Source organism: Salvelinus alpinus, chromosome 15 (assembly GCF_045679555.1).
Source record: "Salvelinus alpinus chromosome 15, SLU_Salpinus.1, whole genome shotgun sequence".
NCBI lineage: Eukaryota > Metazoa > Chordata > Actinopteri > Salmoniformes > Salmonidae > Salvelinus > Salvelinus alpinus.
The window spans coordinates 49,459,572-49,472,806 of NC_092100.1; the positions used below are offsets into that span (position 1 = coordinate 49,459,572).

Here is a 13,235-nt window from a genome sequence, read left to right on the forward strand (position 1 = left end):
CCCACCGTGAAGCATGGAGGAGGTGTGATGGTGTGGGGGTGCATTGCTGGTGACACTGTCTGTGATGTATTTTGAATTCAAGGCACACTTAAGCAGTATGGATACCATAGCATTCTGCAGTGACACGCCATCCCATCTGGTTTGCGCTTAGTGGGACTGTCAATTGTTTTTTAACAGGACAAAACAAACATCCAGGCTGTGTACGGGCAATTTGATCAAGAAAGAGAGTGATGGTGCTGCGTCAGATGACCTGGCCTCCACAATCACCCGACCTCAACCCACTTGAGATGGTTTGGGATGAGTTGGACCGCAGAGTGAAGGAAAAGCAGCCAACAAGTGGTCAGCATATGGGGGAACTCCTTCAAGACTGTTGGAAAAGCATTCCAGGTGACTACCTCATGAAGCTGGTTGAGAGAATGCCAAGAGTGTGCAAAGCTGTCATCAAGGCAAAAGGTGGCTACTTTGAAGAATCTAAAATCTAAAATATATTTTGATTTGTTTAACACTTTTTGTTACTACATGATTATGTGTGTTATTTCATAGTTTTGATGTCATCACATTATTCTACAATGTAGAAAATAGTAAAAATAAAGAAAAACCCTTCAATGAGTAGGTGTATCCAAACTTTTGACTGGTACTGTATATACTGAATACAAATATAAACGCAACATGTAAAGTGTTGGTCCCATGTTTCATGAGCTGAAATAAGAGATACCAGAAATGTTCCATATGAACAAAAAGGTTATTTCTCTCAAATGTTGTGAACAAATTTGTTTACATCCCTGTTAGTGAGTATTTCTCCTTTGCCAAGACAGTCCATCCACCTGACAGGTGTGGCATATCAAGAAGCTGATTAAGCAGCGTTACACAGCATTCCACAGGTGCACCTTGTGCTGGGGGCAATAAAAGGCCACTCTAAAATGTGCAGATTTGTCACACAACACAATGCCATAGATGTCTCAAGTTTTAAGGGATGGTGCAATTGGTATGCTGACTGCAGGAATGTCCACCAGAGCTGTTGCTAGAGAATTTAATGTTAATTTCTATACCATAAGCTGCATCCAACGTTGTTTTAGAGAATTTGGCAGTACGCCCAACTGGCTTGACAACCGCAGACCACGTGTAACCACGCCAGCCCAGGATGACCAGATCCGGCTTCTTCACCTGCGGGATCATCTGAGACCAGCCACCTGGACAGCTGATGAAACTGTAGATTTGCACAACCGAAGAATTTATGTACAAACTGTCAGAAACCGCTTCAGGGAAGCTCATCTGCCTGCTCTTCGTCCTCACCAGGGTCTTGACCTGACTGTATTCCGGCGTGGTAACCGACTTCAGTGACCAAGAGATGCATTTCTGTATTCCCAGTCATGTGAAATCCATAGATTATGGCCTAATGAATTTATTTAAATTGAGTGATTTTCTTTTATGAACTGTAACTCAGTAAAATCATAGAATTTTGTTGCATGTTGCATTTATATCTTCTTTTTCAATGTAGAATCCCTATTAATTCAATAGCAACTGTGAGCCTAGTCCTAAAGATTTGTCATTTACATTTTAAAATAAATGAGCTTTTATTGTGGCATTAACACAACCAATCATGATGTTGTCAAAAAATCACTTCAAAGGGCTCCTTTACTAGGCTTTCTGCGCAAGTTCATCCACTAGCAACATCTTTCTAGCCTCCAAGCAGTGATGAATGGAAAGTGACATCTGTTACACAAAACACCATAAAGAGAAACGGCATTTGGCCATTGTCAGTTGGTCAAAATGTATGCGTCCACTGCTGTCCACGTGCGTCTCTGTGTCGACCACTCATCTCTGCCTTGGCAAAAATCATGTTATCCTCGAACCACATGGCATTTTGGAGTATAGGCTATACCACGCGTTCTCAAGTCCATTCCCTCATCTTTCATGCCTTGGACATACGTAATGATAAATAATAGTGTAATAGCCTACATTTTTCTTGACATTTATTTGTATTATTGTGATAGGCTCATGTATTTTTTAAATGTATTTTTTAATCCTTTTAATTTGTTGTTCAATTTGTTGTTGTTGTGTACTTTTAACCCCTTTTCTCCCAAATTTTCATGATATCCAATTGGTAGTCTTGTCCCATCTATCTATTTATTTTTATTGGTTATTTGGTTATTTTGTCCGGCTCTGTACCTGAGAATACAGCTTTACTTTCACCGCTGGATATAAGTGGACACACGTGGCATTTCGTCAAAAACCGCGTGTGACTGTTGTTCACACGCGTATCTTCCCTTTCATTGGCTAGAAGGGTCCCACCTGGTCTCGCCTCCTCCCGCCTGCCTTCCATCTTTGAGGACATGTATTTCAATTGTTAGAGCGGACACTCGACCATCTTGTCAATATGATAAAACATCTTTGTCAACACTCCATTTTAACTCCTCCTCCACATTTACTGGATTGGTTGAACAGTGCAGAAGAGAACCTCCTGACAAGTTTTTTTTCTCGTCAGGACCAGAAAGAAAGGAACACAGCTCAGGCGATTTCTTTCACGCCTGTTACTTTAGGGTAGTGTCTACGGGGAATGCACTCTGCAGTCGAGGAAATTAATAAAAAGTGTGAGATAGAATTGTATAAATTGTATTTAATTTCAAATGAAGTAAAACTAATTTGTCTGTACATTATGTATATTATTTTAAAAATCCATGAGTAATGTAGCCAACATAATTTATTATTTTCTTTCTAACAGTTTGTAATATAAAGGTCCTCAGAGACTTTATGAGTGAGAGAAGATTTTATAAGTGAAAGAATAAAACAATTTGTCATAACCATAAAAAGAGCAGAGACAATATATTTAATTCATGGTGAGTTTATTGATTGTACAGCATGCCTTGACCCTTAACACTTGAAGGGATCCTTTCAGACAGACCAATAAAGAGCTGATTAATCATAAACAGAAGTTATCAATACTGAATTCAACGCTAACTTCGAAACCAACTTATTCACTTACTAGGCCTACATGATCCAGTCCCCCTAAAAAACAGCCCAACAAGAAGCTGCATAAGAGTGCCTTAGGGCCCCAGAGTCAGAGGACAAACTCAGACAGACACCAATCTCCCACTTGCCTGAAACCTGACTGATTAGTGTGTTAACACTTCAGAGGACGTCATACAGGGGAAGCAACAGAAATAAACACATTCTTAATAGCAAGTTTTGGTTGGTATTCAAGCAGGGGGTCTGTCTTCTTAACTTTTGTTTTAATTCTTTTTTTTTGCCCTTCACCAGACTGCAGAATCATCAGTCGCCCCACAATCTCAGCTCCACTCTACTTAACATCTCTCCAGTCCTCTTGGTTTCATGACTACAGCAACCTCTAGTGTTCACCTCACTTTATGTACACAATCACATCCTACAATCTGCTCCACTAACCACAATAACGTACAAAAAGAAAACAGAAATTAGAATAACATTGGACTGGTATGGTGTCACACTCTTTAAAGCAGAAGTTTATTGAACAGAGGTTGTGCAACAGACATTTCTGAGGTACATTATGTAACTTCTAGTGGACGGGGGACAACTAAAGGGAAATCCATGCTGTTGAAACACACTTCCTCATGTCAGATGCAGTATGTGGTGAGCTTTTTGATTTATTGGTTTAGCCATTTTGTATTGGTTTTCCAGACAATAGGACCACCTGGAACACACAGGTCAACTAAGCTCATCAAATCAGGCTTAGGAACCAAAATCCATTGACATTAATTGGAACAAACCATGTAATTAATCATCAATGATATTTGAGACATTTTCACATTTGTCTTTGCAATGAATGTCACATGAGTCTCACAATTAGCACCACCATCAACTTAAACTGACCAAGGAAGTGTTGACTTGTTGTTGTGCACCCTCCACTAGGGTTTACGTCCAGGTGGGAGCCTTGCATGCTTGCCACTCAACACGGTCAGTACATTTCACAACAGACAAAACTACTGTGCTTTCTACTGTACTGTTACCCTTCCCAGGCTCCCTAAAAACTGTAGTTGTGAGGTATTCAGATATTCTTTTTTTGTCCAGTAAACCTGAGGTATAGAGATACCGCAATGTGACTGAGAAAGTAGAGCAAAACAGATAAAAAGGAAAGGAAACATGCTATCTAAGCAAACTGTACAAAGAACATTTCCAGTCGAATACTCATGTCATGTTCTTCTATTACCATCTACTTCAGTATTCTGAATGTATCTCTTAAGCAGTAAAATAATTATATTATAATACAAATGTTTATAAAATAGCAGCACACTCAAGTGACACATCACAACTAAGTAATGTAATTTTTTTTTGTATATAAGAATGAAACAAAATCATAGCTTTTAGCAGCGCAAAAAGACAATAATAATAACTCAATAAAAATATTGACACTGATGTCTTCATACCTCCTCCATCTCTCTTCACTTTGGAATACAGTATCTAACCCCTTACAAACACTCTACAAACTTTTTGGGGGGTCTGGACACCCCATAAAATAAAACAAAACACAAATTGAAGGGGGTCTAAATACAAATTCAAACCTAACACTGTCAACTACTTTTAAAAACAAACCAATCATAATCTATGCTCAGAATAGAGCTTGCAGGGGGAAAAAAGGGCAGACATCCATGACAATGATGAACAGGGGCTAGTTTTGGTGAGAGGTTGAAGATGGCCTTGTTTATAAGATTGTTTTCTAGAAAACGTTTTCCTGAAAAACATTTATTTTGAGTAGCCTGCTAAAACACTGAATCCTCATTTTCCCCTCATACCTACCACACATGCAAACACAAACAAACGTACACACACACACACACACACACACACAAAAACCTTGATACACCTTTAAATGTAGCAATGAGAATATTGCGTGATCAAGGCTGCCTTGTGCTGGCGATGTACCCTGTGTCAGTCTTGGAAGTGAATTAGTCTAATTCTGACGTCTGGGTGACTGATCAAACCCCATGGCAATGAAGTGACTGAAGCAGCAAATCTCACTGGACGAGAGGGGTACACGCAGAGATAGAACTTTCATAGAGTTTTATCACTACGGGTTCACAGACATCAGTCAGGCCTGCACAGCCTCGGGGACAGCACAACCACACAGGGGTATCACCGAAGACAACAGGCCAGGCTTTACTAGCAAAACCATCAATAAGGTATAGCTTTGAACATAGAACAGCTTCATCTTTTTGAAAGAAAACCTAATTTGCCCTCAGAACACCAAATGTTCTATGATAACGTTTTCTGTATAGTTCCCACCCATGTGACTTTTTGTTGTTGTTGTGAAGCAGATCAAATAGAAAATTCAAGTAGAACAAATATTTTAGAATGTGATAACTTTTAAAATAAAAACATAATCATTAACCTTGTCTGTAGCCTTTCTTTTTATTTATTTTTTTAAAATTAGCATTGGCATTAGTTATTTGTTAAAACACAAGAAAAATGGTCAGACGCCCCTTTCACCTTGCACTTTTCTTTATTTCGGAATGTTTTTAGATCGGAATGTGCTCATGTCATAAGGTGTTAGGCATTATTTTGACACTTGCTTGCCAAGTGGGTACATCTGAATGTGGGAAACCAGCCCTACAAAGTAAAAGCTAACAAGAAAACAGAAAGCATCCATAGATCCCCACACCGTAACCATTTCATTTGTCCATTGGGGAGCGTGTTTTCAAAGTGCTTTGCTGTTGAAATCACAGGCGCGTTGAAATAACTCTATGAGGGACTACAGATGCATTGATCACAAATCTTCCCCTGCTCCAATACATTTTTCTCTCCTCTATTGAACCCAGAAAGTTCATTCTCAAATAATGAGTCTGGTTTTGATCCTAATATGCCACCCGTGGCCTCAGTCTGCCCAAAACGCAGAAATCAGATAGATGTCATATGAGGCTTTTAGGCTCCTCTCCTGTATCTTCCAGCAACTCCACTACATCTCCTTCCTCTACACAGCAGCACGCTTCTGCACTGCAACAAACCCTTTCTTTCCATCTATACCTGTCCACCCCCCAAACCCCCTACAACCACCACAGACCACAGGCCTCCCCTCTCCTCTGAGATACTAATGTACCATCAAGAGGGGCACACACTCCTCCCTGCTGACGCTAAGCAGCCTGAAGCTCCTTCCCTAACAAACAAAAAAAACTCAACAACATAAAAATACAAACGCTATTTGATTGGTATGTTGGCAGTGAAAAACACAAACACCTCGAATGAAACTTCTGAAAGCAGACGGTCCATTGCCAAACTCCTCTAGACAAAAACGAGGGAACACAGCCGCCCCTCTCTCTCTCACCCACTAAGTGGACTCAGACCCCAGCTCTTTGTCGGCCGACAACGCATATTAACTTAAGGCAGTGATATAACATAGATGCCCTGCAGAGAATGAGTCTTCTGCCTGTTCCATAGTCTACCACTAGTCTAGTCTTTCCACTCAAGCGCCAAGCCATAACACTTCCACACACACACACACACAGTTGAGCTGATACAAAAATCTCACATCATGGCAGTTACACCCACACAGATGCCCACACAGATGCCCACACAGATGCCCACACAGATGCCCACACAGATGCCCACACAGATGCACACACACACACACACACACACACACACACACACACACACACACACACACACACACACACACACACACACACACACACACACACACACACACACACACACGAACAATCAGCCTGACATAAAGAGCTTATTGACGTCTATTACTCTATATTCACAAATACGTTTCTTAATAATAATAATCATAATAATGTAATTCACTATTATATACTTGGCTGTTCAATGGACCCTACTTGTCTCTTTCTTAGTACAACACTCTGCAATTCCTGCAAAGTGCTCCCCTCGTCACCAACACACAGCCAAACCATGCCACGTTGAGACCTGCCATTCACGGTCAGCGGAGCCCTTACTGGGAGATAGGAGTATCTCCGGTAGACCAACATTAACCAAAATAATTAACCAAACAAAACAGAAAAACCTTGCCCCGATTGTGATCCCATATATGCAAGCCTCGAATGGTCTCCCCAAACATTTTTGAACTCCTTATTATTAAGCTATTGTTGTCTTATTCGATATAACTTTATTATGACTATACAATCAAAAACAGAACGCAACATATAATTGGCTTGCCTTCTGTATACCTGAGGCACCATAGAGCGTCCTCATATCAATTCATAGCTTTTAAAGTATATCTATTTTATATCTAAAAATAGCTTTCCTTTCATACAATACATGGGCGCATGTTTTTATATTACAAAATAAAAAAATCTCTAAAAAAAAGATTGCTAGCATTTCTTTTCAAGGGGTAGTTTGTTTTTGTCGTTTTTGTTTTTTGTTGTTTTTTTATGTTGATTTGATGCGTATTCCGGATGCGCTGCTTCTCTTTGCAGGCTCACAAGTTGATGTCGCGAACATCCGTTGGGGTGCTGGACTGATCCAGCTCGTCCATGGCCTTACTGCTGGGGCCACGCTGTTCCTGCTGCTGCTGCTGCTGCTGCTGCTGCTGCCGCCCCTCGCGCAGGCTGCTCACCAAAACCCTCTCAATCTGCTCCTGACACTCCTTCAGACAGTCCTGCAACACACAACCAAACAGACATGTCCGTCAATATAGGAACCGTGCACAGTACACATGGATATGCAAATACAGTCAGATGAACATATATACACAACAATAGCTTAATAATAAGGAGTTCAAAAATGTTTGGGGAGACCACATTATTCCACAAATACAAAAAACCTTCCAAATTATAGCCAAAGCAAACATTGGAATATTTTGTAGATTACTTGATTAGCATATAGGGTCACAGCCACTTATCTGCCTGTTATTTTATAAGGTAACTTATCCTTTCCATAATACATAGCCCCAGCCCTGACAGAACAGAAGTGACACAAACCTTCAGTCTCCTGACTGTACCGTGGTGTACTGTACGGGGCCCCTGGGAACCGAGCCCATGCAGGGTTTGGATGACCGCTACCCTGCCTGCCGCCCCCACAGACAGCTAAGGCTGAGCGGAGAAGAGGACCAGGCCAAGCATTACCTCAGCCCACTATGGCCCAGCACTGAACGCCTCCCCCATCTCCCTATTCATCCCACGCACAACACACCAGTAGCCTTGACAACGGTGAAAACACAGGTATAGGCCCCAGTGCTGAAGCTAAGCTATGTTAATTACATCCACTATCCTGTGGGAACACAAAGGTGGTGCTTTTTTAACGAGAGCCAGTCTCTGCCTGCAGGGGGCCACCTGAGAGCCAGGCAGATTGTGTTTCAGCATCAAAGAGAGCCGACGGAACCTGAGAATCCACCAGCGAAAGCATCCTCTCAACACTCCTAAGCCCCCCGTCAGCCTGCTGTGGCCTCAAGGTTCAGCTCTCAGGTTGGAAGTATTAAAGAGGAAGACTTCTGATCTGACTATTAACATAAGATTGCCCTGTAATAACTATGCGTATGGCTTGCAGTGTATGACACTGCTGCCCTCTGGTGGTTTAAAACAGCAACGCACCCTCAGCCTTCCCTCCCCCTGTCCTCTGTTTGTCTTAAAGGCACAATATCAAATCATTGCTGGGTAATTAAGTACCTTACTATATTCGTTTTAAATTCAAATTATCAAAAAGAAGAAAAAGTAGCTTTTTAGCAAAAAACTTTCTCAAGGTAACATTTTGCTAGGACTGTCTGGCAGAAAGATTTGGAACTCTCTTTGTTATTGGTTTATTAACTAATATAGCGCTTGGTGATGTCACCAGGCAAGCCAAAACCCCACCCATGCAAAACCTGCTGATTAAAAAGGCAATGTGTCGATTGTATTTTCAAACAGGAACTATCAGGAAAAAAACACAGATCAAATGTTCTCACACTTTTACAGCGTTTAGGTTCATCAGCTGTTGTTCCGATATGATAGAAAACACAGGCAAAACTGCATTTTGACTGCACGGGGCCTTTAAGCACACAGGGGTGGCTGTGGGAAATATGACTGAGAGAGCCCCATGGCCAGAAGCTTATGGAGAGGGGAACATTCCTTTGACATTTACAGGTAATTTAAACCTGATGGGCCACCGTTTGAACCTGGTTTATATGGCTTCTGGGCCTGGGCAAGTGTTGCCTGCTGCCTTGGTGAAATGAGAACAGAGGCCTATCACATGGGAATTGCTCCTCAGGAGTTGAACGCGGCTGAGTGACGAAAGGTCACCGTGTCAAAGGTCACAATGCCAGAATCTCCAGGAAAAGCCTTGAGCTAACGAACGCCACATCTATAATGCACTACTTAGGCTAGATTAACTGAGCATATTTTTATGATTCTGTATTTGCGCCCAATTGAGGACAAGGCAAATGAATCAGATCAATGGGCTCAATTCATACCTAAATAACAGTTAAGACATTTCTTTGATTTTCTACCTCTAGTGACCCTGGATGGGGACAGATGTGAGAAGGCTGTGTGAGGGCTAGGGTTAGTGGGCCTAGGAGTGGGGCTGTAAGACCACTAACATGTTGAGGGGGCCTCAGGCGTCTGACCTGGAGGAAACCCGACCGTCACCCAGCATCCCCATAATCTGCTCCAGGGGTGCCCAACTTCCCACCAACATGTGCTCCATTAGTTGTAAAAAAATAAAAAAAATAAGCACAAAACATGTTTTGTGTTTTACCGCAAGAATGCAGGCCTTTACTTCTTAAAAGACATTCCCCTCTCTGCTGCTCTTTATAGCTGCAGATTGGACCTAATGCCAAGGCCCACAGGCTTCATTTGAGAACCTTTAATGGCTTCAATGTGTGACTACTGGAAACACCAATATTGTTTTCAGATAGGTTTTTAGGTATCTAGATCCTAAGGAAGGCAGCGCTGGAAATACACTGGGAACAAAGTAGGAATTTTGTACCCAATCCTGAGTCCCCATTCCCCCACTGCCACCCCTTAATTCAAGTCTGACACCAACAGGCTCCCGAACAGCTTCTATCCCCAAGCCATAAGACTGCTAAATCACTAACAAAATGGCTAGCTGACCCTTGTATTCGATTTTTGCACTGTCTATGCCCACTCACAGGGCCCTACACACTCACGCACACTGACACACACACACACACACACACACACTGACACACACACCATTTGCACACACACACACACACACACCATTTGCACACACACACACACACACACACACACACACACACACACACACACACACACACACACACACACACACACACACACACACCACACACACACACACACACACACACACACACACACACACACACACACACACACACACACACACACACACACACACACACACACACACACACACACACATTTATACTGACGCTACACACACACCCATCCACTCACTATCATCATATTCGCTGCTGCTACTGTTTATCATATACCTGATGCCTAGTCACCTTACCCCTATACAGTACAGTAACCCCTACCACTCCAGTATCCCTGCACATGGGGCAGCAGGTAGCCTAGTGGTTAGAGCGCTGGACTAGTAACCGCAAGGTTGCAAGATCAAATCTCTGAGCTGACAAGGTAAAAATCTGTCGTTCTGCTCCTGGACAAGGCAGTTAACCCACTGTTCCTAGGCCGTCACTGAAAATAAGAATTTGTTCTTAACTGACTTGCCTAGTTAAATAAAGGTAAATTATATTTTTAATTGTAAATATGGTCCTGGAACTGACTGACCCTGTATATAGCATGCTTACTTCTCATGTTCTTATTTTTATTCCTGGTGTGTTTTTGTTCTACCTTGTGTTATTTTTAGTCCTACATTGATATTGTTGACTTTATTGTTAGGTTCAGAGCTAGCAAGAAAGGTGTTTCACTGTACTTGTGCACGTTAAAACTTGAAACTGAAACAGAACTCCACCCAAAGACAGCCATATCTATAAAGATGATTTTGACAGTCAAATCAAACAGCCATGTGAGGAGGAACCACGCTGCTCGAATTATCCACAGGCATCCACTGTGACGTCACAGCGCCCAAAGGAGGAAGTCGAGCAGACCGCCAAAACCAGAGGGAAAAATGTGTGAAACCGTGGAATTTTTTAACTACTGTACCACACTTGGCAGTGCTACTCTGTGCCGAGACCGAGGCTGAGACAGCATGCTGTGTGTTTAGGAGGCGTGTCATGCCATACCCTGGAGGGTATGCCCAACCCATGACCCGATGTAGAACCCATGACCCATGACCCCATGTTGAGCAATGTCATGTTTGAGCATCACAAGGTGCTATCCCATTCCCTTTGGCTATAGTTCTAAGAGTGACACCCACATTAATAGATACATCATTGTTCAATATACACAAATTCCAGATGAAATTACAAATAACTTTGGCTAAGAGAAGATCGCAATGTGAGTCAGGAGGGCTGGACGATGAGTGGAGGGGTGCAGGAAGGGAAGAAAAGGGAGAGAGGGGGTCAGGGAAAGAATGAAGGGGCTGTGGAGGACAGGGGTGTGTGTGTGTGTGTGTTTCCTGTGTCCTGGTGAGCTACTCTGAGAGAAAAGATGAATGGGAGAGAGGGAGAGGGGACACTTGCCAAGAAAAGCAGACAAAAACGAGGAAACAGTATTCTAGCCCCTCCGTCTCCCCCCTCCTCTCTTCCTGTCTCAGCCTGCTGTGTGCTAGAACAGAGAAAGACCTTCTGCGCATTGAGCTTCAATGGATGTTTCAGATTAACGGAGCTACAGTATGTTTTCTGTCAAACCACTTTCTATAGTCCTACCTTTCGCTAGCAATGCTTCCGGCTTCTTGGATGTTGAGAATCAAAACAGATGGCAGATGGTAGCACCGTAGATGTCAGCAAAGCAAAACCCCAGCGACAGAGAATCCCTCAGGTCTTACAGGAATCCCAACAAATCGAAACCTCCTAGAAACACAGTTTTCATTCTTCCTCTGTGCCAGCCTCTTGCCCATCATGGCTTGGCGTGACGTCTCACTAACTGGCTGCTGTGCCCGACTGGCTGCTTTCTGTGCCACACCAGGTGTATCTAAGGCTATACACAAATTCCTCTGGGCGGCGGCAGGCGGCGGTGACTTGGCCCCATCGCATGTCCTCTCTGAAAACCACCGGCTCTAGATACCACAGATGACAGTGGGGTGCCAAGGGGCGGTGTAGGCATCGGCAGCCAGGTTTTACTTCATATTTTGCCTGGCCATCTCCGTCCCAGCTCAGTGCCATCTCTGGCCATCTCCGTCCCAGCTCAGTGCCATCTCCCCAGCCGGCGCGCCAAACCAAATGTGTGTGCACTTTCATACTCCGTTTCGTATCACACTGATGACTGCTTTCAAATTGATCATTGAGGTGGCGGTAGCCATTAGGATTGAAGCATTAAGTGGCGGAGCTTGGAAAAGGTGGGGTATGTGTGAAATGACACAGCCAGTTATCACCAACTCCTGTTTTTCTGTTATAGCGAGACCATAGACAGAGCAGTGCTAAGTCATCGTCAAGCATCTTCTTTCCAAAAATGCTGTTCTGGCAGACCAGTCTACTGTAGCAGCGTTGTGCTAAAGCTCCTCGGACTCGTGGCATACGTTGCATCACAAGGGCGTCCCTGCTCTGGTGTTTTCTGAATCCATGGCCTGTCTGCATCCAGGAATGTGAGGAACTGATCATGGAGCCGGCAGTCAACTCCCTTGCCTCAAACCTAACACCCCTGGGTCCCAACACACACACACAGAGGGCCTGTGCTGCTTAGGCCAGCTATTTGTTTTTCCTCGGCTACGGAGCAAGACTTCAGCAGAGATGCATTATTGGGCATGAGAGAGAGGGGGTAATCATCGCAAGTGAGGCGGGACACTGGCCATGCTTCCCTGGTGTCCCTTTTCACACTTCAACAGCTTTCTCCCCTCCTATCCTCCTCTCCCCACAGCGGGAAAGGCCTTGTGAAGCTCAGAGTCTGTCTCTTGCTCTGTCTGGCGTTAAGTTTAGCCAGAGAGGGCCAGCCAGAACAGAGGCCCATGCAGCTCAGGCAGCCTCGGCCCCACACCCTCATGCCCCTAGGTCCCCCCCCCCCCCCCCAAGCCACAGCAGGGTGGACTGGCATTACAGGCCCCCATTCAGGACAGAGCAGGCAGCCCTCAGGTCACTCAGTCCGGCCTCACAGGAGGAATGCCCACAACACACGATCCAGGAATGTTAGGATGCTACCGACAGACGAGGTTTTAAATGACAGCACTGTTAACCACCCCCACTCCGCACACCCGCCCTCACTCACCAA

General features: G+C 43.7%; 1 protein-coding gene and 1 pseudogene across 3 annotated transcripts in view; both read right to left on the reverse strand.

Moving 5' to 3' along the window:
• LOC139539340 (fructose-2,6-bisphosphatase TIGAR B-like) overlaps positions 1 to 3,913 on the reverse strand; it is a 31,648-nt pseudogene extending 27,735 nt beyond the window's left edge.
• The window catches only part of ccnd2a (cyclin D2, a), a 213,541-nt gene continuing 203,132 nt past the window's right edge, over positions 2,827 to 13,235 (reverse strand). For all 3 annotated transcript variants that reach the window (XM_071343923.1, XM_071343924.1, XM_071343925.1), the window contains one exon: positions 2,827 to 7,591. In XM_071343923.1, coding sequence (XP_071200024.1) covers positions 7,412 to 7,591 — 180 coding nt within the window. In that variant the 3' untranslated portion in view covers positions 2,827 to 7,411. The remainder of the gene's footprint in view (positions 7,592 to 13,235) is intronic.